The sequence below is a fragment of the Melopsittacus undulatus genome, chromosome 1 (assembly GCF_012275295.1).
Source record: "Melopsittacus undulatus isolate bMelUnd1 chromosome 1, bMelUnd1.mat.Z, whole genome shotgun sequence".
Classification (NCBI taxonomy): Eukaryota; Metazoa; Chordata; class Aves; order Psittaciformes; family Psittaculidae; genus Melopsittacus; species Melopsittacus undulatus.
Window position 1 is genome coordinate 13,714,340 of NC_047527.1, and position 26,050 is coordinate 13,740,389.

Consider the following 26,050-nt stretch of genomic DNA (forward strand, 5'->3'; position numbering starts at 1 on the left):
ATTTCTCAGTCTGTCTTGCATTATTCAAACATTTTGGGAAGCCATATTCTCTCTTTTTTTTCCTGTCTCTAAAATTAGGATAATTCTTATTTAGCAAAACTAACATTAAAACTTGGTGTTTGATTCACAGTGTTACCTGAATTGGAGCATTACCCCATAATCTGATCATTCTGTCTCCATCCATGCGGAAACATCCATGCATCATAGCTGTCAGTGCAGATGAAGAAAGTAGTCAGTCACTCCTTAAACTTCAGACTACTCTTTTTGGCTCTATGTTAGTACATCAAATTGGTACAGGTACTCTTCTGTGGTTCTAAGGCCAAGTGGCACAACAAAGTCTTGCACCCCTGTGCCCAAATTGATATAACAGAAAAGGAAGAAAATACCCACTGAAATATTGCTACTGCATGATTTTTTCCTTCCAAACCTCTTCCTAAAGGTTATCTCATAGAAGACGGTAGTAAGCCAGGCCCACTGGTATTGCAGATGCTGCTATGACAGCATTATGTCTTTTTGATGCTGACAATTTTATTTTCAGTTTCTCTGGGGACCTAAAATGTAGACAAATTCTGATACACTTGAAGTGGGTTGTTGCATTACTTTGTGAGTGAAATGCTTTCCATGGGACCAGTTGTGGAACCAGTTTTGTTCAATAGTATACATATAGTATTTGATCTTAATAAAGATAATACAAATTATGTATCTTGTAGGAAATATAACAGAAGAAAATTAGGAGAAATATGGCACTGAATTAATGCCCCAATTAGGTTAACTACCACCTGAACTTAATTAACTATTATATTGTTTGAAGAAATTCCATAAATGATTTGCAAATGTACATGTGCAAAGGACTGTCACTAATCTGTGTTAATAAGGCATAAAGATTTATTAGAGCATCTCACAAGATCTATAGTAACCAGAAATGCAATTACATAAGAGAGGAAGTCTTACAAACATGCCTATCTTTTTAATGAAGTTATTACTGCTGATGCCAGGGTTTTTCTCCTTTACTGTTTCTTGCTTCAGTCCACACTGTGAATATAACAGAGTACTTTGCTTCCTGCAAAGTACCAGGGGAAATGTAAGATTATGCACAGAAGTGAGGCATTTCAAGAGATGTATGAATATCACAGTGTGGACTGAAGCAAGAAACCAGAAAGGAAAAAAAGAACCCTGGCATCAGCAGTAATGACTTCATTGAAACGATAGAGATTTGTATGCCCTCTGAAGTGTATAAGTGTTTGACGCTGACTCCTGTGGGATGTCTCAGAGGGTATGTATCATTATGTGTAAATAAACTGCAATTTAACTGGAGATGATATGTTTCAGAACTCGATTGTTAACTTCACATCCTTTTTCCAAAATACAAGCTTCTTTGCAGAGATGATTTGAATACCTTTGTCATACTGAAGAGGGAAAGAATTAATTAAACTCTGGATTGCCAATCAAGTTGAGAACACAATATGGAAATCCCCACTAAACAGCAGGCAAGTAACAGTGCTTAAATTGTGATAGAGACAATGTATCTCACAAATGAAAATGCCATCTCCAATCTGTAACATAATGATATGCACAGATTTCTCCCTGCCCCCATTCCCACTCTTTTTGCTCAAGTCTAAAGTGCACACTGTAATGCATTATTAAACTAAATTCTGACCCAGATTCTTAATTATCTGTAAGCTACAGAGAACTAGTAGCAGAATATTAACTAAGTCAAGAGATGTAAGACAGACCACAATGGTGTTGGAAATAATCATTAGCATTTTGCTAAGAAAATCCTTCACGTTTTATATTGAACTTAGCCTAACGTAAAGCTTATATTTTAAAGTGGTATTAAGTATACACTGACCAAGCCACCAAAACAACTGAGGCAGAAAAGGAAAGGAATGATTCCTGGATTCACAAAATCAAAAACTTATATCATACTGACACATTTCTGGGACAACAGGATTTTCCCAACTGTTCCTAGTGGATGCCATCAACAGCTGTTGCAACCTCATATAACATTATGTGCTGAACTGCTTATTTTAGATGAGCTGTAGAATCTAATCTGCTATGGGTTACACATGTGTACCAAATCTTTTTGTGGTAAAATCAGGATAAAGAGGTGTCATGTTAAATGGCAGTTTGAGAGACTCCTCCAAACACTTTTGTGCCTGGGTAGTATCAAGTTGGCAGTTGCAGTTTTATACATCTCTGCACTGCTGCATATTAGTGGAATATGGAAGTTTTCATGATGAATATCAGCCACTGACAAACTGCATCAGAAACAAAAACCACATGGACTTCTACCTACAAAGCTGCAGGCATATCTGATTTTGAAGACTTGCTGTATTTCTGACGTAAAAGTGTTTGAGTGAAAAACATACTGCAAGAGCAATGCATTTAGCGAGAACAATTTTTAATATAAAACATTTCAAAATTATTTGAAGAAAAAATACTTTTCCTACCCTGTAAGTGAACAAGTTGTGGTATGATCATAGAGAAAGTCAAGCTTTAATTGCAAAATTTAGAATAGCAGAGGAAGTCTGCAATATATATTTGTAAGCTTGTGCACAAGGATGCATTTATGCAGTTCAAAGATCAAAAAAACCCAAGCAGTCCGTTCATGATTGAGTTGAGGAGCCACCTAACTCCGCAGAATATGGCATTTGTATATACATTTTTAAACCAGATTTGTCTCACGAATTCACCAATGAAGAAATACTACTGTTTGAAAAAGAGTTAAGAGTCAGTTAAATACTATGTTTTATTAGTCATAGTGTCAAATGCAACTCATGGCAAGTTGGTAGTTTGCAAAACATTTGATGACTAGAAAGTGCTAACAAGCTTAATGTACATTCAAGTACATTGCTTCAATTTGAAGTGTACTTTCTCTGGATGTATTTAGAGCATCTACATGTACCACTGCTAATGCCAACCCTGTGAATTTCCCACTTCGACCTGCCAAATGTTGTACTTCTCCTAGTAATAAAGGTGCCCAAAATTTCTCCAAAGTGATGAACTGCAAGGCCAAGACATCCTTCCTTTCCAGATAAGGAAATAAACCAAAATCAACATTTTATACGTGAGCATCTAAACCAGTGCGTAGGCATCTAAACAAAAATATCCCAATTTTCAAAGGCAGATTTTGTAAAAGTACCACACACTTTTCCATTTGCATGATTTTTCTTTCTAGACTAATCTGCACATTCAATCAGGCCCAAAACATTCATATCAGAGTATCCTTTACAGAGAATGGACACCTGTTTTCATGCATTTGCAGTTTGTTTCTGTTTGATTGCAATCAGCTAGCATTTAGTCAGCTGTCTCTCAGCCCAGGGAGAGACAAATTGCAGCAGCACGTGCTCCTGGGACAAAGCTGGACACCAGGATGATGTTTACCTATGTAAATGTCATGCAGACTATCCCTGTCATCTTGACCGCACAGTGTTTGGTTCTTTCATCTCTTCAAGTGCTTTGCTCCAATGATGGACTGTGATGAAATCTGCACAGCCTCTTTAGGTAGGAAACCATTCTGACCAATGCAGACATGGCTGGACAGACAACCTAAAGGCCTCAACCTTGTCTCCATAGAGCAAAAAAAAAAAGTGGAAATACGCTGGTATCTATTGTTCACTTCTTAGCATAATCACCAGTGCTATTATTGTTAAATGAAAGAGCCCCCCTCCCCTAAAAGCAAAATCATCTATGTAGACACAGCAATGTTCTGCCTCCTTGTGTCATGCCGCTCCATGGTTGCCACTGTTTCTCTCACAAGTATGTCCAGTAAGAGGTTTTTCTCCTTCTCAGGACTCTATTTCTTCCATGACTTCCATCACAATTGTTCGAGGGCCAGTCAGAATGAGGTTGCTCACTGTCCTGTAATCCACATGGAGAACATTGAGGCCGTTGACAGATACAACAAATTGGCAAACCTGTGGAGAAAAGCAAGCAGCAAAACAAGTTACACATAGGACTTTTTTATAAGATTATTTACATAGATGTACTTAGTTGTGGGCACACAAACCCTCCAGCACTCTTTATACCTTCTCGTTCAGCACTCTTGAGAAAAATGCATTTCTTAGAATTAATCTTACAAGTTCGTTTTCCATCATTTTTTGAAATATCACTGCATCTTTCAAATCTGTGGAATTTGAAGTTCTACATCAATCATTTTTCTCATAACAAAGGCATTTTCTGTTATCAGTGGTGTTTTGCAAACAATATGGGGCAAGACAGCTCTGGGCATTGCAAAGGGTCTTGTTTATCCTTAGTTTGTCTTAAACACTTTCATAGAAACCATTTCAGACAGCTCTTGGTAGTCACAGTAAAAATATGCATCATGTTTCCAGGTCTGGATGATGACTTCACTAAATTCAGTGCCAAAACCTCCACCAGAACAACACAAAGGATCCAAATTCTAGCAAATAATAACATAGAAGAAGAAATCAGTACCAGGATGGACTGTAATGTCACCACCATTTTCAGGAGGTATTCCTACACAGATTTAGTTCTTTGTACTCTTCATGTGAAGTTTTTGGTTTTCTTCAGCAAGGGCAGTGCATTAATTAATTTCAAATATGCTAATATTTTCTTTTTAAAAGCTCTAAGGAATTCAAACATTGGAAGTCTTGTATCGCCAGAGGCCATTTGCTGTCCAAAAAGTCTTGATAGAAATATTATGACCAACAACACTGTGTATCTTAAAAGAGTTAATCAGAGAAAAACTCGTATCAGTATTCTAAAATACTGAGAAGAAAGGTAACAATACTTATTTCTGAAAAACATTGAGCCTTTTCTGTATCTAATCATAATATTACAGTGTTTGGTAAGAAGGCCAAAAATGTGTAGCGTCGTGTCTAGATCTGTGTTTTTAATGATAAAAATATGGAACCTAGAGCAACAATAATATCATCCTGACGTTTCAATACAACAATACATTCACTAGAAGGTCATCTTACTCGTAAGTCATCTTGAATCTAAGAAAAAAGCAATGATGTGAGTATCACCAGAAATACTATATTTTTACCTCCCCTATTTAGGCAGAAACACAACACAAAAAATGTATGCAGGAGAGGTGGGAAGCAGCTCTGGTGTTTTCCAGTGCTAGCTCTAAAACAGATATTCTCAGAAGCCAAGTCATTTAACTTTTGTACACCAACTGCCTTCCCTCTCAAGTGAAATGTGTGGTGAAACTCAATTGGTGTTTGTGCAAAATGTACAGAATGTAGCCATCAATGCTCCATTTAAGGAAGATTATAGAGGAAGCAAAGCCAACCCAAAAATGTAACATTTCATTAAAAATGCCAATGATGATTTTAATCCCTGCTTCTTAGAGGCTCTGCACAGGAGGAGTGGAAGCAGCAGCCCTTGAAAGGAGAGCAAACCTCTTTCTTGCAATTTACCCCTTACCCTCAGAATTCCTCTGCAGAGCTGAAGATCTTGGTAGTCCGCCTAACTGGTAGTCTAAATGATCACCAAAGCATGGCAAGCAGCAATACCACTTAGCCAGCTTCCATGGCAATATGGATGTATCTTTGCTATACATTCATATGCAATATTTCAGCTGCAAGTACCACTGGGAAAATGATTTAGATTTTGCATGCAGAGAAAGTCTCATGAATATTTAGGATCTTTATTGAAAAGGTAACCCATCATCCTCTGCAGAGTGCCTCAATTAGTATTTAAGAGACGTGTCTATTTAGTTTAATAACGCAAGTTTTCACTGTATCTCTAGGTCTCAACTTCTAGTGGTATTTCCTAACGCTTTCTATGGCTTTCCAGGATTGTATCAAGTTTTACTGAATTATTGCTCTGGCTCCAGAATAATATTTGGTTTGATTTAAAACAGACCTGCAGGAATAACATTGTTTCTTCTGGCTTAATGCAGTTTTGGGAAGTTGAATGGCTGGTGTTTGTTTTACTGCTGCATATTCTCAGACTTCTCGAGTTACTGGAATCCCAGTGCATGGGACTCGTGTTTGGCCAGGGACAGTCATGCAGTTGTGAACAGCAATTTGGACAGCAAAGAGTGAATTTCTTATGTAAAAGAGAAGAGTTGACACATCTGCATTCTTAATGTGTTTGCTTTAATGTATGCCCTTGGCAGTATTATTAATCAGCAATGTGTACGGGCTGAGAACATATTTTGTGCCGTCCTTTGCACTGGATCCAAATGGTTTATTAGTTTTGCTTTTTCCAGTAGAGAGGATCAGATGCAAAAAGTCCACCCAAGCCAGATGAGAAGAGAAATGCAGACAGCAGGAAAATGCACAGAAGAGAGTACTTCTGTCCTAAAACTGCATGAAAACTCATGAGGAACAGGAGATGATAATAAAGTGCCAGTCACCCTGGGGACAGAAGGAGCTCTCCATGGCCATCACTTGCCAGTGTGTCCAAGGGATGAGTGTCTATAAATTCTCCCTCAGGGATAAAGAAATGTGGAGCCATTTGCTGTATCCTGCAGTCCTGAGGAGGGGAGGTAGTTTGGCACAGTCCTGAGCCCTTCAGTATGCTGAGAGCCTTCGAATCACCCAGCTTTATTCTTCCAACCCTGTTCTTCCATCCAGTGCTGCATCCAGCAAAGGGAAACGTAACACAGCACTGCTTCATGCATTTTGGCCATCATCAGTCCTGCCGCTGTGTCCTGGCTTCAGCAGTAGCAGTCATTTTTCTCCTTCTTAGTAGCTGCTGCAGTGCTGTGGTTTTGACTTTCAGCCTGGGAACAGTGCTGATAACACCAATGTTTTTAGTTGCTGCTCAGTAATGTTTACTGTGACAAAGGACTTTTTGAGACTCATGCTCTGCCAGGGAGGAGTGGAAGACAGGAGGAAGCAGAGACAGGACACCTGACCCGAACTAGCCAAAGAGGTATTCCATACCACAGCACATCATGCCAACTATATAAACTGGGGGCAGTTACCCGGAAGGACAGGATCACTGCTCAAGGTGGGCGGTGAGCGGTTGCATTCTCTTCCTTTGTTATTTCCCTTATCATTATTATTACTGGTGGCAGCAGTAGTGGTTTGTGTTATACCTTAGTTACTGGACTGTTCTTATCTCAACCCATGAGAGTTACATTCTTTCTATTCTCCTCCGCCTCCCTCTGGGAGCGGGGAAAGGAAGGGGCGGAGTGAGCAAGCAGCTGCGTGGTTCTGGGTTACCAGCTGGGCTTAAACCATGACACCCCAGAAAGTACAATCATACATTGCTCTCTTGCTGGAGATACAACACAAGCAAGAGCGAGTGAGTACCCACAAACCAGCACTGGGTGAGTATATCAACACACATATTATTACCTCAAGAATTTTCTTAAGGAGACTGGTTTACAAAATCATGATGATTTAATGTTACATTTATAAAAGCACATTTCACAAGGCTGTAAGTGCTCAGCCCATAGCTACAGCTGTTAAGGGCTTTGTAACTATAAACACATAAAATTTCTCTGTTGATTTCCACACATCAGTAACTATAATAGATAATAAACTAAAGTTAAAAGAGCCTCAAAGAGCCTTTTATTGCTCATTTCCTCATAGCTCTCCAAGGAGCTTGACAGGAGATAAGTATCCATTTTTATTCCTCAGACTTCAAGGAATGACAAAGCCCAGAATAAATTCCAACCATTTTGTTGGTCAGGATGTGGTGATCTAAAAACCACTGAAACAATAACAGTTAAATAAAGTAACATTGAAAGAAAAAGACTCCCTTGATTAATTTCAAATATTTAAATGTTACAGTAATAAACATTTACAGCTATTTCAGTTTCCCACCTTGGCATACAGCAGCCCACTGACAGAGGGATAGCAGAAAAGGGACTTCTGACTTTCCATGGGTTTTCACTGGCACGTACAGGATGTTTAACCCAATCCAGGTGTTCCCAGGAAAACTTCAACTTTGGGCTTACATTTGAACAGAAAGCATCTGGGCACCTATTGCTTAAAGCAGTTAGAAAAGATTTATCATGCCATTTAAACTGAAGATGGCAAGGAGAGGAATTATAATTAGGTACCATGATGTTTAAATGGCACAAGACTGTGCTGTACCTGGAGCTGTACAACCCTTCCTCCCCCTCGCTGGGTATTGTTCTTCCCTCCACAGCAAGCTTCAGCTGCCTGCCCCTCCTTGGGCTTTCCAAGCTGCCCATCTTGCTGTACATCCACACCCCTCGATTTTCCTGTGGGACAACTGCCCACTGGTCAAACCAAAGTCCTGCTCCCTCGCAGGGGGCTGCCTGCACTACGGCTGGATGGCTGAGCCAGCATTGACCAGAAGCTATGGTGAGAATGACTGCAGGACACTCACGAGGGATATCAGAGACTGGCTGCAGGGATGGGTGTAGAATTACACATCTACCCAAAAGCCAATTATTGGATCAGCTATTGTGTATCTGTCACTAATTCTTGCGTAGTGTTCTGCCCCAGGGTGACCTTAATATTTATGAATGCTACAGGACTATTATTTGAGGATAGGCAGTTAGCCTAGATCCTCAGATATTCAGGCACTATTTACTGTAGGCTTTAGTCACCTCTCCTTGTGGAGCCTGGACTTGCTTGGTGGCCTCTTTTCAATTTAATATACAAAAAAAAACCTAACCCTTAAAAAAACTCCTCTTTTTCGAGGTACACCTTTTAGAAGGCTGTTGTGAAAGATCACAAAGAGCTGGAAATTCTCACCACAGAATTTGGCTGAAGTGATGACTGCAAAGTTCTGTGGGATAACCGTAAATATCCCTTAAATTTACAGATGCAGTGAGTATAACTGTTCATCACTAGTCACGAAGCAAGTAACAGCCGTCCAGAGTCAACAGATAATGTATCTCAAAATAGTAGGAAAAGACCATGATTACACAGTCACAAAGATGAAGAGGAACACAAATGCTCATGACAGCCTACAGAAGGCAGCATGGCTGGGGGTGATGAGGGGACTGTCCTTCTCCATGGCAGCAAACATCCATGTCCCATTGCAGTGGCCATGGGTTAAGGCTCTAATTCTCTATGGATTTACAGATTTCAGTGGCAGGATCAGTGTCCAGAATCCACTCTGGGTTTTTTTTTTTTCTGACTTCTCTTAAGAGAGTATAAATGTTATTACAAATATGTAACAAACAGGTACTAAAGAAATCAATGTCACCAAGTATGAGGTAGGCTTGAAATTCTTGAACACAAAGCTAGGTTATGTAATGAGATGTTAAAAATACTGTTTTTCAGCAGTACTGATATTTTACCCAATTATTTGGGCAATAGTGGGACAATTCAGGGTCTAAGACTGCAAAGCACAAAGTCTCTGCCATCACACTTGAGTTTTCGCCTCCAACATCACCAGGTTCAGCCAAACAGCAAGGTTTTTTATGGGCTGCTTGACACCAATACCTTCTCTGGCACCGGCTACTAACAGCTTAAAGAGATGCTGAAAACGTTGCCACCAATTAATTTTCACTGACACTGCAAATATTGCTGTACATGTGGAAACTGAAGGAAAGTCATAAAAACACTGGGGAGAGAGAATGAAATCCAGCCTTGCACTAATCCTTCTCTCAGGAGCAGCCAGGATTTCACCCCTGGACTCTCTGCAGATCAGAAACAGGTTTCCAGCAGCTCGCAGCTCAGAACAGGGCCAGGTCCTGTTGCAAAGCAGATCCCCTTGAGACCAAGGTACTTCAGAAGTGATTAGCAAATTGCACAGATATATGCAGTTGATGGGAAAGCTTTGTCTGAATCAGGGCTGGCTTAACCCTCCACCAGGAGACAGACTGGATTTAACCCTTGGTTCATCATTTGGACACACACTGATTTACATATATCTATCACATAGTTAAGGACATGCTGCATTTACTATTATTTCTTCTTATCATCTGCTACAACACCAAAGTCACACAGGTAATTTTTACTTGAAGACAAGGCATTCCCAAAATACATGGAATAAAAGTATTGGGGTTTTTATTTGTCTTTTTTTTCCCTTTTAACTTTATTAGAATAAAATAGAAATGATAAATTCAGGCAAATGTAGGAGTTATTTTCAACCCCAGAAAGTTCTTCAGCAATTTTCCTAAGAACTAAAATAAAAGCTTCTAAGTATAACTTCTTCCAGAGCTCTCTGAAGAAAAGTGTATTTTGACAATTTTACAGAATAAAATTGATACCAGAATTGACAATATAACTATTTAAAAGAGAATAGTCCAATGTTAGTGGTTTCGCTCTGCTTCTTGCTAATGAAAATTAACATGAAATCCATTACAGAAACAGCTTGTTTACATTTCTGTTATAGAGATATCCTCAGTAAGTATAAATAAATGCTTTTTCATGTCCTACTAATCCTACAGGGACTAGGATCACCTGACCAGTCTGAGCAGCCCAAGCTTGTAATTGTTTCATTATGGTATTGTGAAACTCACTGTGATCTTCCAAGAAAAGGTTCTTCACATGGGGTTAGCAAAACCATCTATTTTCCATGTACAGTCTCCAGGAGAGACCTGTGAGATCCTGATTTCTGCTAAACATCAGGCCATGCTGTCAGAATCATTCCTTACAGACACCTTTGCAAACTTGGGCTGAAGGACTAACACAGTGCAATTGTCAGTGACCTGGAGATGTCTTAAGCAGAATATCCAATATATCAAGCTCTTCACATTTTATAGATGCTTTTTAAAACTCTAGGCTTAGTTAGGTTAGTTCCTGTGGTCTAACCAGAGCTCTCAGCTGTTACTGGTCTGAAACTGAGAAGGAAAAAGCAAAACAAAAAAGAAAAAATATAACCTTTACCATTGTTTGTTTAAAAAGGCAATAGATCTGCTTTGGTTTTCTTGTCTTGCTGACAGGTTTCAGCAATATTTGGGGAAGGCTTAAGTACTACAGGAATGCAACATCTGAAGCACATCCTTCCAGCCTTCAGCAAGAAAGAAGGGGATATCCAAGCTTCCAAGATTTTAAAGGGTTATCCTTCCAATGGGATTTCCCCCCCTCACATTCCCCTTGCTCCTCTGGGGATGCTGGGAACTGCTGCTCCCACTCCCTCCTCCCAAGCACCACTGTGCTCTCATGCAAACAGATGGAAATCAAGGCGTCATTTTAAAAATCTAATTTAAATATGAAATATGAAGGAGTTGAGAAGTGAGTGAAAGCAAACACTCCCATCTATGGCTGTCGTTTTGTGACAGAGGAACAAAAAATTACACTGTTTGCACTTTCTATTGCAGTTACCATTTAAAAAGGAGCTCTTTACAAGCAGCTAACCCCACAGATTTGCCCTGCCACTTGTTATATCTCTTGAAAAAATCTTCCAAGGTAATTACCACATCATCACCTTCTATCTTCCACAACATGCCATAGGTTTGTAAACAAAACCCTTAGTGACAACAGCAGACAATGAGGTTTCCTCTCCTTTGGGTGTAAAGTACTAATCTTACTTTTAAAAGAAATGGGGGGGGGGGAAGGTTTGGTTATTAAAAGCTGTATCGGTAACCTGATCTGGGACCCCACAACCCCTTCTGCCAGCAGAAAGTGATATCCTCAGCCTGCAATGCCAAGGATTCTGTGGATCTGGATATCATCCAAAGGGGAGGAGGGCTCATAGCAGCACTTGGTGCTGCACTCCCAAGAGGTGCTCCTGTCCCTTTGTACTGTCCAGGGAGCAATGTGCCAAAGCCAGGCACTGCTCCCTTTCAATCTTGTGCCAGCAAAAATAAATAATTGAAAGAACTTGTCTCCGGGCAAAATAAGTTCCCTGATGTGCCTGACATGGTTGAATGAAGGAGGCAATAGATACGTATCTGGTTGGAGGCAAAGGGAAAGAGGGAGATGAAAAGGCAGTGAAGATAGGATCAGCCTTTCTGGCAAGAGATTACACTTAAAGCAGTAAACTGCAGCTTAAGTTTTCAGATAATTCAAAGTCCCAGTGAAATCAGTGGTGAGATGGATGTTGGAGTAAAAGGAACAAGCACAGAGAGATCTGAGGCAGGAGATCAACAGTGGAGGAGAGAGGGCACAGGGCTCAACTTGTTTTACAGACTTACACACACAACCTGCATTTGTGTTGATACAGGGGCTCTTCTATTTTAACAAGTAAACCATAGCCCTAAAGCAGAGGAATCCCCATGCTCAGCAAAGAGCACAGGCCACAGAGATGCTGAACATGCTGTTACAGAGGAGCCTAGGACCCAAGAGTAACCTTTTAAATAAAAGCAAATGCAAGCAGAACTGAAATATTTGCTCCCACTCTGAGAAGCTTTATATTGTCACACTGGAATGAGGAAAAGAGGTGAAAATCAGAGGTCCTAAAAGCTATGTTTCCACTCAGAACCTAACAATTCAAAACCTACTGCATGTCGCCGGAAGGTTATAAAATCACACAATGTCCTTTCCTACATAACTGAGGTTACTGGATGAAACAGAACAAACTGCAGCTGTGTTCAGCTCTGTAAATATCTCTAGCAAATGTGTAATTGGCTGTAGAGTGGGTGGTGTGGGAGTAGGCAAGTATCCAGGCCTTGCATAAACACAGGATTTTCTCTGTAGAGGAATGCATTTCTTCAATCTTTACACCAGTGTTAAGCTGACCCACTGTTCCATCAGTGGGCTGGAAACTGGGTACCAGCAGAGAACAGTGCAAGGCATAGCAGAGAAAAAACCCTCCTTTTATAGAGTTACAAACATAAGTAACCTGTTTGTTATTTGTAATTCTGGCTCTCCATCTTGGTCTGTGGCTGCAGCCTGGTATGGATGGTTTGCCTGAGCAAGGCTTCATTACACATTTTCATTACATGCACTCATTACACACTTCTTTAAAAGAAAAAAAAAAGATTTAATTTTTTATAGTATTCCAAACTCATCAGTCTCCAGCTGAAAAAAATATCAGGAATTAAACAACATACCATTAAAAGTTATATGGCAGCTAATACAATCGTATAATAAATTTCATAATTGATAATATATATAACTTTATAATGCCTTTTTATTATCTTCTAATTCTACACTATAGTAAATCACATAATACACAAAGTAAAAGATTCTCAAAGGGCCTTATCATTGGTTCAGGCAGTCTTGCCCTCTCTTCACAGTGATGGGAATCAATGGCAATTTAAGTCTTTTTTTCGTTGTGAATAAAATAAAACCATTGCTGTACAAACTCCACAAATAGAGTGGACAAATTAGAAGGGGAAAAGAGCTGACCTAATAGCATATGAGAACAACCCTTGTTTTGGGGCGGGCGGCGTTTAGTCTGCACGCGAGTCTTGGCTCTGCAGTGGCAATCTCCACAACAGACTGATTGAGTGGTCAAATGCCAACATACCAAAAGGGAGTTACTCACATAGGGAATTTAAAGCTATCTGTAGATACCTGAAGGGTAATAACATAAGGACCTCATACCCTGAAATGCAAACGTTCATAAATACGGAATAGGAATATATAGGTCACTGCTTCTCACGGCCCTAATTAGGAATTGGTGTGTAAAATGACTGAGTTAATGTGAGTCCCTGCGAGAAATACCCACAGGTAAAGCCAAGCTGGGCCACACCAGGAAAGCAAACCAGTGACTGCATGCTTAACTTTATAAGCATTTTTATTGTATACTGCTATTCGATACCTACCACAGAACAGCTCAGAAAATGTTTAATAACCTGAATGGCTAAAGGTGGCTCTGGGTGAAATACGGCATCAGTAGGAGAACATGGACTCTTAGCTTAGAAATAGAATCGTGGAACAATTTAGGTTGGAAGGGACCTTAAACACCATCCAGTTCCAACCCCAATGCCATGGTAGGGACACCTTCCACTAGACCAGGTTGTTCAAAGACCTGTCCAACCTGGCCTTGAAGACTGTCAGGGATGGGGCATCCACAGCTTCTCTGGACAATCTGCTCCAGTATCTCACCACCCTCACAGGAAAGATTATCTTCCTAATATCTTGGGTTGATGTTTAAGTATTTTTTTTTTCTTGTGTATCTAAACCTAAACTAGAATTGCTGAAACAAACCCACACATAACAAATAAAGAAATTAAAAACTATATATCAGTTTACTCACAAGGTCAAATATAATTAGGGTAAACTAACTAAATGCAATTTGTTTAAGGCCCTATTAGCTAAGCAAGGCCATACAAGGGAGCTACAGGGCAGTCAGATCCGTGAGGGGCAGCCTCAGCACCATCCGGCATCAAGACTGTAATGAGCACGAACGGTCTTGCACCATTTGGGACAAACAGCTGCTCTCTGTTTGCACAGACAAAAGTGTAATTGTTTGTCCATGTGTTTGACTAGCTAAACAGAGCCTTGGCTTTAGCGCAACATGTTTCCCGAATCATTTGCTTATATCATGAAAGGAAGTCAGCTTGTGTCTTGAGCAGCAACAAGAAAAGACACAGAGGAGTTAGGGTAAGGGTCTGTAAAGCAGCAGCATCCCTGAAGGACTCAGGACAGAGAACTGCAACAGCTACTACGCTGAAAACCCAACGGCACCTGAGGACCCCTCCAAAGGTTCAAGTGAAATGAATATTTCACCTAAACCTAATAATAAAGAATGCTTTTCATCACAATTGAGAGGAAAAGAAGTTCAAAACACCAGTATTTTGCTGTATTGGCCTCTTAATTCTATGTAATTTTTTACAGACACTTCTATCTTTTGAAGACTTCAGCCATACTGTAGGTAAGTTTTTCAGATCAGTCCTCTCTTTAGAGAGCCTGGACCACCTAAGAGTGATCTGTAATGCCTAAGATAGAGAGAGCAAGGCTGAGATCCCAGCTGTTCTGGCAGGCACTAGATCTTGCCATTCAATGGGCTATAGACCACACTGGAATTTGGGATCTGTATCAGAGCACAAGCACTGCCCTGTTTTACAGTGCAGCTGAAATCAAGACTGCTTTCTCTCTTTCTGAATGGCTACAGCTGTAGGACTCCAAGAAACAATCAAGAAAGCACTTTCATAAACACAGGCTGTTCAGATATCTGGGTTATCCTGCCATAAACCACCACTTGTCCCCAAAAGAATTTTTAAATCCCCTTTTTACTGAAATAATGTGACTAAATTTAAAAATCCATTGACCACAATTACAAACCTTCACAATTCTTTTTTCTGAATTGTATTTGCTATTGATGAGATGGAGCCAATGCACAGACACAAATATAGCAGGTCAGTTGTCACCCAACAGCATTTTAGGTGATGGGCCTATGAGTTCAAATCTAGCATCAACTACACTGCTGCTGTGAATGCAGAAAAAAAGAGCTCTGAGTTATTATGAAACTTTCTGTATTTGCATAAGGTTTCAGTTGTTGTAAAGAAATAAAGAAGTAATTCTATTGCCCAGTAAAACTCTCTCTGTTAAAAGAGTCTTCAGAAAGAAATGACACAAAGTTATTGGAAACCTAATACTGTTCTACAGGCTAAATTTCAGGTCTAGGATAAGCAAGTAAAACCTTGCTAAAGTTAAGCTGGGGTGGGGGGGAAGAATTCACTGTTAAAGGTGAGATTTATACACAAAAAGCTAAACCTACACCTTTTATATTTCACCTAGGAAATTCCACTGCCTTAATTTCTTTCTCTATAGTGAGTAACATGGATCCTGTTGTTCTAAAACAGGACTGAAAATCATAACAATAATTTTTCTGTTGTTTTTCTTTATGTGCGCAGTTTGTAGCTTTTATCCTGCTGGAATGTTTGAGCACTGTGCTGCCCATCTGCATGGTAGTGGATCTTTCCCCTTTTATCTCAGGGAGATGACTTTTCACACATAGAGTTTTGATACCTTTATCATAGAACTGTCCCTGATAGTCACAAGCAAGCACGTATCTCTAGGCTAGTGTAATGCTGGATGATTTTATAGTTGATATTATGTCCACTGACTCAGAAAAGCCGAAGACCATTGTCCACCAAAGTGTGTGCTGTTCCACACCTCATTGACTTGGTGGTGACAGCACACTCAGAGGCATCCACACAAAGATGGAGTTCACTTGACCATCCAAACTACTTCGACAGAAGTCCCGTGTCCTCAGAAGAGATGACTTCAAAACAAACTGATCCTTAAACAACTCTGTGGGAAAAGAAGCAAGGCAGACCAAGGAAACAAGTAGAAAAATGGAGATCCACCAAAAAAAGTAGGAATGTAGAATGAAATTCTGACATGTCTGAACCATGGCAGGGGGGTTGGAACTAGATGATCTTGAGGTTCTGTCTAATCCTAACTATTCTATGATTCTATGATTCTATGACAGGGGCTTTATCATGGCTTTGAAAGAACTAGAATGTCATACTTAGGATCTAATGATTTATTAGTGGAAAACAGAGTAAAACAGAGGAAAATTCTGGTAAAAATGGTCAGAGACTGGAATAGGTTAGCACTGGAAACAGAAATCCGCTACCCCCAGAACAGTTACAACCTGAGCAGGGATGGCAGGGATGGCACAAGAAAATGAAGTATCTAGATCTAATAAAACACTAATTTGTCATCCGGGTTGGGGGAGGATGGCTTAGAAAAAGGACAGTTGTACAGACTGAAATTTTTAATTCAGTGGAGCCTGTGCTAGTGTAACATTGCTGCACAGGAGTCAGTAGGTCCAGGCTGCAAAGTTTGATCTACATGTTATTCTGAGATCGGGAAATCTAGATGATATGCTGTGACCCACAGCCCCGTGAAACACAAGGAAGCTTCAGCAAACATACAGGGTTTTTTTCAATTCTACTGGTACCAAAATGGATCAACTTATCAAATGTTTTGATTATGCATAATATGTTGGATTTCTTGGCATATTCCATGTGTTTAAACCCAAACTACTTCACAAGAATACCTATGTATTCTGGTAGGAAAATAGTCACTGTATTTGCACAAAGGATTTATGACATGGTAAAGAAGAGAATCCAAATTCAAATTGTGTCTTCCATGTGGCAACCATGGGTAGGTTCAACTTGTAGGCCAGTGGTACAGTGTCTCTAAGACAGCCTCCTGACACTCAGAGAGGTTCAATCATGACAGGGCTTCTACCACAGAAAAGGAATAAAACAGAGTAGCTGGTGCAGTGAACGGGCACAAGATAGACTGATTAGCAGCTCATCCAGCACTGCACTGGGATTGCCAATGACAAGGAGAAAAAGAGTCTGCTGAGAAAGTGTTTAATGATTTCAATCAACCTAAAGACACTGCTAATGCAAAGGATGATCAAGGACATAAGGGCTCTATTGTTGCACTTGTAGTATTCTCTAATGAAAGCAAAGCAGAAACTTGCCAAAACTTGTCTCCCTTTGGCAACCAGACAGCATTCTGCCAGTGACACACAATGCAGCTTTCCAGATCACATTTTCCTTAAGAGAATACCAGTATTAGGCATCCCTGTACTCATAGAACTGTGTTGCTATGATAATTTTGATGTCAGTATTTCCAGTATAGTTAGAGTAATGGGGTTTTAGGATAAGTCCAACCTATTGAAACGTGGTAACCGGACTCACTTTAAAAATGTTGGGACCTACTCTTTGAGGTTAATTAAACACCCCCACTGGAAATGGAAATTCTGGGACAGTTACAGAGGCGTCACCACAGCTCACCAGCAAATTCCATTAGCAAATGATTACCACAGACCAAAAAGAGAAAGTAGACACAGAGTAGGAACACCAAGGCACAGATCCATGCATTGATTGGGAAAGCACCGTGACTGCTAGGCATGCTGTTAAACAGCTGTCAAGGACAACCAACCACTAACCCATATTTCATGTTGATGGCAGAGCTGAGTATTTTCACATTCACGAGTATTTGATCTCTCCCAGCTTCTGTTGAATCACCAGGCTACCAGCACAGCTGCCTTACTACATTTTTCTTTAATCTTTTAGAAAGATTTCTGCTAAAGATCAGATGAAAAAACAAAATATCATCCAACTATTGACCATTATGTTTTTACTATGCTCTTAACATGCCCTAATGTGACAGACACTCTTCTTGAGCATTATTTACAAGACATTCAAGGTTAATGACTACCCTACTCAGCTCACTCTCTTCAATCTCTGTGATGGATATTAGCATATAAAATCTGAGGTTCTGGTTACAGCTGCATAAAGTTAAAGACAGAGCAAAATCTTGTTTCAATTTTCATGGTTTTGCAAAACCAGAGTTTATTTTATAGTAAAATATCAAATCTGATTTCTTAAAATTAGATTTCTCTAAAGTCATCAGTGCTTGAATACAGTTTACACATTTGTATGGATGAGAATAGACCTTTATGTTACAGCTTACAATTAAATACTATCAGAAAATGAAGCAGTTACTTATGGAGACATGTTTGAAATTTATATATACATTTATATTCAAGCCCTACAGTAGTGCTATTCATTGCATACAGTGCTATATGCATTTAGCTCTGCTGCTTCTCTATTTATGGACAAGCTATGAAAGCAGTTTGTCAGCAACTTTATTTGAGTGTTCACATTACCAAATACATTCATTCTGAATTCACCCTAATGTAATTATCAAATTCAGCAGTGAGCTGATAACACAGCTAAAGGAAAATACCAACCTGCGTCAGTGTTTTCATGCTGTAATTGAAAACAGATGGCAACTCGTGTAATTTATGCTTTTCTACAATCAGTAACATGTTGGTATAAGACAAGAATTCTAAGACTGAATTGCATCTGCTTCAACAACACCATATGCTAGTGCACAGTATAAATATTTATCCAAACCTGCTTCATCTTCTCATTTAAAGCTCAGTCACATGAGATAGATAGTGGAAGTACCCTTTGGATACCTTCAATTAGCACTGAAGCATCTCCCCAGTGCTTGAAAGAGTTAAATTCCCAGCATCAAACACTGAGGTATTTTCCCTTTCCTGAGCTTCATGGAGAGGGTTAAATGAAGGCATGTTCATTGTGCCTTATTTATACAATATAAATCCCAGTCATGCAGCTCCCACTAGGCTGCATTTAGGAGTTACAGAGAAGTTTCTCACGATGTCCAAGTTTCTCTACTTTTCCCACTACCCTGTAAAACACAGAAGACTGGCCACAACCATAAATGGGTTATTTTTTCCTGGGGGAATAATTATTTATTTTTATATTTATTTTAGGGTTTTTAGACGGGTTTATCTTGCTTGTTGAACAGTTGAGCAGTCATCAGGTTTGAGGTCAGACTTACAAGGATCATGGAAAGAGTTTTGTGTTTCTCTGCCTCATGGTGTACATTCAACCTCCCAAGAATCTCAGAGTTCAAATTTCTTCCTATTGCAGGAATCTAAGGCACTGGCGATTCCTCTGACATCACATGGTTTTGAGTTGGTTTTCCCACCACTTAACGTCTTATAATGTGTAGCTTTTAGTCCTTTCTATTACAAACCTGCAATATTTTGTGATTGTGGCAGTATTCGGAATCTTTGGGCTAATCAGATAGTACCTATGTGCCTTTGATTGCAGGGAGACTGTGCTTGATGACCTTGATGAACCCAGCAGCAATCTGCTCTGTGAGACAGCAGCTACTCAATTACACTTGAGATTTGGGTCTTATTCTGCTAGAGAAATAAATTGTGAACCTGAACCTGAAATAACCATTAGCAAATGCAAAAGGTGATGGCACAGGCAGAAGATTTATGAGGCTGACCTCCTCCCTGCACCAGCTTTTAAAGATCAGGAGGAGAGCAGAATCAAGCTGAAATCATGCTAGCTGTATACTGTAATCCCTAAGCAGAGCTTGAAACAGACGGGTGACCATACATGGTCCCCCCAAACTCACTGCTACTAACCGAAATGAACTAGAATAGGATAGAAAAGTTTGAGTGGTTGTTGGCAATTTGTATGACACAAGGGCCTTGGATGTAAACAGCTACAAATACCAATTTTCTCAAAATCAGTTTAAGGAATCAGATATTCTTTAGCATTCCTCAAAGGTTAGAGCTGGGCACTGATTTTTTCCAGCCAGAGAAAAACAGATAATCAGGAAAATCAGTAACTAATCTGTCTCTCTCACAAGACTCACACCAAGCTGGGTTTGATCGTTTTGTCGCAGTGGGGTCACGATAAATAAAACATGTGATGCATAATTTAAGTCACTAGTTTGAAGTCAAGTTGTGTGACTTTTCAAAGAATACTCACACCTTAAAAACAGAGATTAACTTACAGAATAAAACACTGAAAAAAGGGAAAAAGTTTTCCTGACAACTGGCAATGTTTAACACTGGCATCCGCAGAGAGCCAAATTTTGCAGCCAGTCAATGCTTAATATTAAAGTAACCTGGGAACTTTGAAACCCTGCTGTTCTTGTCTTCCATTGCTGACAACAGCAGACAGCAAAACAGAGCTGTAAGTAACTCACAAGTATGTACTGCAACAGTGACTCCTTTCATAGCCCCACGTTGCCTCCAGCTGCCACTTGTTCATGCACTTACAGTAATCATGCTCTTCGCAACGCTTCACAGGCAACTGCGCTTCAACAAACCAGGGCTAAAAGTACTTTAACAAAGCTAATTGACAAGGTATTTATTAAATTATTTGCTCATCTTCATACGTGAAACCTCAGACTGTCAGTGGTTATTCCATTTACCAGCACCAGAAGAGGTATTAAGACCCACAACAAAACACTCCCTTCAGCAGACCATGCTAACAGGGGTTTTCCCAAAAAGAAATTTGTCCAAAAATTCCCCCAGAAGAGGTTATAATGTATAAGGAGATGGCAAGTGCTGCCATGCAGAGGTGCAGGTATGTGACAGAGACCAGTGCACCCCAGTTGCCCAGCACCGTGCCCACCACACAGTGGTAAGGGCTCATGGAGATTTCTCCTCAGAGTCCCAATTCACAGTACTTTGGAGCAGGCCAGGAGCTCAGCCAAGGTCAAACTGAGAGCAAGACACCACAAAGTCTTTCAGGTAAGTTGAGCCTGTAATGTTTAGCCCTTTAAATACTACACATTAGAGTTCTAAATGCACAAACTGAGGTCCTACAATGAGACTGTAGGCAGCAGTTCTCTATCGGCAATTTGTCCAGCATAACACAAAGACAGGAATATAGTGCTTCAAGAGAGATAAATGCAAAATCCCAAGCTTTACAAATAGTGACACTTCCAAAAACAATTACACTGGACACATCTCCTTAAGGAGGAAAAACCCTGCTGCTACTGCCAAGAACTTTCCTACAAACTGCAACGCCAAGTCTTGGCTCCTCCTCAAATTCTTGCTCTTTTCACCATAGCCAACTTTGCTTGTTAGCACTTCTTTGCTGTACTGCTCAGAGCAACACTGGCAGACAAAAGCCTCTTGCACCAGCCCACCAGAAGTTACCATGCCCAATAGTCTATTTTCAAAGTGCCCCTCCTGCAGCTTCCACACAGGGGAAGGTTTATTTTCCAGGAGCCGTCATCTAAAGCTTGTCATACGATTCCTTTAAGCTCGCCAGATTGAACAGTTCTGTAAACAGATGGATTAAGTGACATAGATTTTTAAAAATTTCAAATCCTGCACTATAATTTACATCCCCATTGCCATGGGAACACCTCAACAAAACCACTTATTTTCAAAGAAAACTGGCATTTTTTCACCAGGAGTTAAAGGTATTAAGTGTTTCTAAAAATGGGGCACTGATTTTGGTGTCTAAACAGGGACTCATCTAATATATGGCCATAAAGTTTATGTGTAATTCTGCTCTAAAAAGCAGTTTTATATAAAGATAGCACCTGTGCAAATTCAAGGCAATATAACCTAGTTTTACTGTCTAAAATACTGTTTGCTCCCCACAAGACACCACTCTATTTTACATTCTTATGTTTTGAATAGTTCAGGTGAAGCTTTGCAACCCTATCAGAGTATGTGAATGCATGGAGATCACAAATGAAGACACGAGGACATAACTTGGTACATGAAACCAGGTTTATAAGTGAAATACGAAAGAACAGGTTAACTGGAACATCCGAGTGTGTAGTTACAGGGCAGCCAGCATGAAACCAAAAGTAAAAACAAACCAAAGCCCCATTATATTCAGATCCTAGCTACTAAGAGCAGAAGTGAAATCTCGAAGATTCAACAAATGACACCACAGTGTTACTTTTACAAGTTAGGTTTCAGAATTGATCTACTTTATTGCTTGCTCCTATATTCAGAGAGTAAAAGATGCTGTAAAGCAAAAAACTCCCAGTTCAGGATCTAGAACATACATGTGAATAAATTAATAGTTTTTAAATGTAAGTCTTTTAAGTTTATCTGGCAGTGTTCAAGGCCAGGTTGGACAGATCTTGGGTGACATGATCTAGCAGGAGGTGTCCCTGCCCATGGCAGGGGGGTTGGAACTGACTCCAAGGTTCCAACTCCAAGTATGATTCTATGAAATTTTAGGTATGATTATTATTTGAAAATTATACTCTTCATATAAGAGTTGTAACTGTATATTTTATGTAGGTATCATATAAAACATGTCACAACTTCCAGGTCCCTCAGGAATCAAGCTGTTTGCCAGCCGGACATGTCAGGGTGCTGCATGCTCCAACAGGCTCTGCAGCTGCCATTCCCTCTTCCCAAGGGTTTTGCCTGCCTGTACTCTAAAAAAAGGAAATGTTTCGAAGACAGTAGGTTCTAGCAAATGTTGCTCTAAAAAAGCCAGCAGCCAGAGAAGAGAAGCCCCTGTAGTACATTTGCTAAGGAGGGTGCCATGGCAGGTCTGGCATTGTGAGACAGGCAGGATGTGCATCCCTGGAGCCACGGAAGCACAAGTTGCTTCTAGCTTGCTAGGTGTGAATATATGAGCGAGAGGCAGCTGGGATGAGTGTGGTGGGAAGGCAGATGAGTTAGAAGGCAGGTGCAAGATTCATAGCAAACTCGGCTGCATGTGGAGTACTCCTGAAACCTTCATTTGTGTTGTCACAGTTAGGCAAAACATGCCATATACCAATACATCAGCCTTTGTGTCTGGCCCAGAATGGACACTGGAGTAGGTGTAGCAGCTAATCTCCCTTTCTTCCTTTTTAGGTACTTGGGATAATGCTTTGCTTTAATTTTTCTCACTGTGGAAGGCAGGGATTAATTCACAGATATACACAGGACATGACCCAAACCCACAGGTAAGTCAATGGGCTCTGCATTAACCAGAGCCTTCACATGGAATTTGTATTTATTTTTCTTAAATCATGTATGAAATTAATTTAACTCTTTATGAAATGCTAAAATATCACACACTCTTCAAAATGTCTTGAAACTTAATTACTTTACAGCGAACAACGGGTTATGCTAGCTTCACTTTCAATAGATATGTCTGACTGCCTCTTTCTACACAGGCAAAGCCCAGAAGCTTTCCAGCAATCACCTAAACTGCAGAGTAAAGAGGGAAACTAAAGTTGTGCAGAGCTGCAAAAAGGTGGAAAAAACAAAATAAACCCAAAACACAACTCATACCCCTCAACACCACCACTAAAACCAGCCAGCAACCTGGAAAAGAAACCACCACCTGAAGAAGGGAACAGATCAGGAAAGCAACTTGGAAAGGATAAATGAGTTTCATATGGAAATGGGTGTAAACTGGAGCATAGGAGGTTCCACGTTAACATCAGGAAGAACTTCTCCACGTTTACATCAGGAAGAACTTCTTTACTGTAAGAGTGACAGAGCACTGGAACAGGTTGCCCAGGGGGGTTGTGGAGTCTCTTACGTTGGAGATATTCTAGGCCCACCTGGACAAGTTCCTGTGTGATGTACTCTAGGTTACCCTGCTCTTGCAGGGGGGTTGGACTGGATGATCTTTCAAGGTCCCTTCCAACCCTTGGGATTCTGTGATTCTGTCAAAAGGGACTTGAAGAACATCAGGGACAAAAGAAAAGAAACAGGAGGGGTGTGAAGGGCAGAACTCGCTGTGCACAAATGCGTGAAACTCAGACAAAGGTATTCAACCCTGGGAACAAACGCACCTCTCCCTCCCCAGATACAGGCAGCCCAGGGCCTTCACTGACCAGCACAAACATTCTCCAGGTGAATCAACTTGTTTTGAACACCCACCTTCATGCCAGCTGCAGCTGCTGGCCCACTGGGGTCCACAGCTTGGATGTGGCAGGGCTTGCTGCCCCGCACTACAAAGCCCCAGCCCACAGCATCGCCCACAATCTGGAAAGAGAAAAGAAGGATGTGATCACCTTCAAGAAGCTCCATGAAACTCAAGGGGGTAACATTAAATGGTTCGAGATATAATTTCAGCATCTTCCAACACATAGTAAAGGTCATTGTGTACGGGCTGCACTCATGGGAAAGGCTCTATCCAAGTTATTCCTCTTGCTTTTAATTGACTCCTTTCTGTTTTTATTTGTTTAACCAGGAGGCTGTAAAAAGCAATGCTTCCAATGACAGGGTTCAAAAACATCTTTACTGAAAGATTTTCTCTTAAAATGAATATGAATCAAAATTTCTGTCACATCACAGTCTACAAATGCCTAAGTAGAAGACTCCAGTTTGGGTAGGTAATCCACCCCTCCACTCCTGCAGAGCAAGTTTTACCAGGATCACAAAGTCTAGATGAGTTTGTATAATACAAATCTTATTGGCTTTATGTAATTTTACACTCCATTTAAGTCAGCAATACTACATTGGCATAAAGACAGGATAAACAACTGCAGAATCAGACCTGAAATGTGTGGAAGTACTGATAACGGAGTTTGGGATTTTAAAGTACAAACCTCAGCAAATGCAAATAAGCTCTAATTAACCCACCAGAAAAATGTCTGTTTGCATTACCTTATGCATACAACATGCAGAAAATTAAGAAAAATACTGGAGACATACCGTAAAGGTTTTTCTGACATATGGGGCTCCAGGCATCAAGAGCTCATCAGCAGTCACAGGTCTCTTTAAGACTGTGAAGGCAGATAAATGAATATTCAGTATAAGCACTCCTCTGGAAATACTCCTAATAAATCAAATGTAATTTTGGGATACAACTCTTTCAGTTCCTGCAGATTTGCTTGAAAGTAGTAAAAGAGCCAAGGAAAAGGCTGCAGAATAACTCTGAGTACAAATGATGATATCTTTGGAAAATCAGGGCATTTGGCCAACAGACTTTGTTGTCTGCAATCAAGAGCCACAAAACACTATCACAACTATCAGAAGTGGCTGTTCCTGACTCCAGTGTTGAAAAAAGGGACTGACCTTCCTGATAGGGAGCAGCTTTTCTTCCCAGCCTGCTCTATGCCTGCTGGGTGATCTTTGCTATTTCATCTGAGTCAGGCTTGCATCACGGTAACAAGTAACAAAAAAAATCTGGTTAGGTCAGGAATTATCCCAAGAGAGTTCTGCAGCTGTAGGCACAGGCATCTCACTCCATCTGGGATTTTACATGAAAGGAAATACCAGTGAGTTTCTGCAGGTGATTCCACATTGCCTTGCTGTGTAATGAGGTAATTTTCCTCTGAACAAGTAAATTTATAGTTCTGCCAAACCAAATCAATACCATTCTGTGTGCCATTTTTTATCTGTCTATAAATGCTTCATAAGACAGAGGACAATGTAAAGATATATGTTGTTCAACCTATGTGCCCACTTCACCTTTAAAATTAAGGCTGTTTTTCTTCATAAATAACTCTGATTGTATCTGCCTTTTCAGTCACAGGTGGGGCATAAAATTTCCCACAGATGGTATTTGAAGACATTCCTGAGTTTCCTAATGACATTCATGGGAGCAGGCAGAATTCTAGCATACAAACCAATACACATTTGTTTTACTTTCCCATGGATTTTGACAAATTGCCATTTAGCCGGTGTTATGCTTTGCAGAGCATGCCTGTTCAATGTGGAAACCCTGGATGATTATGCTTATTCTACAAGTCAGAATCAGGTAAATTATCCAGGCAGGACTCCCTTGCATGCCTCCCTTCATTGCACATCCAGGAGGATTTTTCGTTTGATGACTGTTTTGATATGTGACTGGTCAAGTCATGACCTGGGTGGTTTTAAATGTTTGCCTGCAAGAGAACTCATCTGACAATAAATATACCTCTGCCTTGTGTTTGTTAGCACTCAGCTCAGCAACACGTTCTGGGTATGGAGAGCAGGAAACTATCTGTAAAAAAAATCCCTTTATAGTCCAGCAGAGGATTAAGAATTCCTCCTTAATATTTACATCTGACAGCCTTATGTTAACCAAGCAAGA

General features: G+C 40.2%; 1 protein-coding gene across 2 annotated transcripts in view; it reads right to left on the reverse strand.

Moving 5' to 3' along the window:
- Positions 1-2,384: 2,384 nt before the first annotated feature.
- DEPTOR (DEP domain containing MTOR interacting protein) overlaps positions 2,385-26,050 on the reverse strand; it is a 72,230-nt gene continuing 48,564 nt past the window's right edge. For both annotated transcript variants that reach the window (XM_031044451.2, XM_005143830.3), the window contains 3 exons: positions 24,688-24,758; positions 23,911-24,015; positions 2,385-3,917 (listed from right to left, as the gene is read on the reverse strand). In XM_031044451.2, the coding sequence (XP_030900311.2) occupies positions 3,789-3,917; positions 23,911-24,015; positions 24,688-24,758 (305 nt within the window). In that variant the 3' untranslated portion in view covers positions 2,385-3,788. The remainder of the gene's footprint in view (positions 3,918-23,910; positions 24,016-24,687; positions 24,759-26,050) is intronic.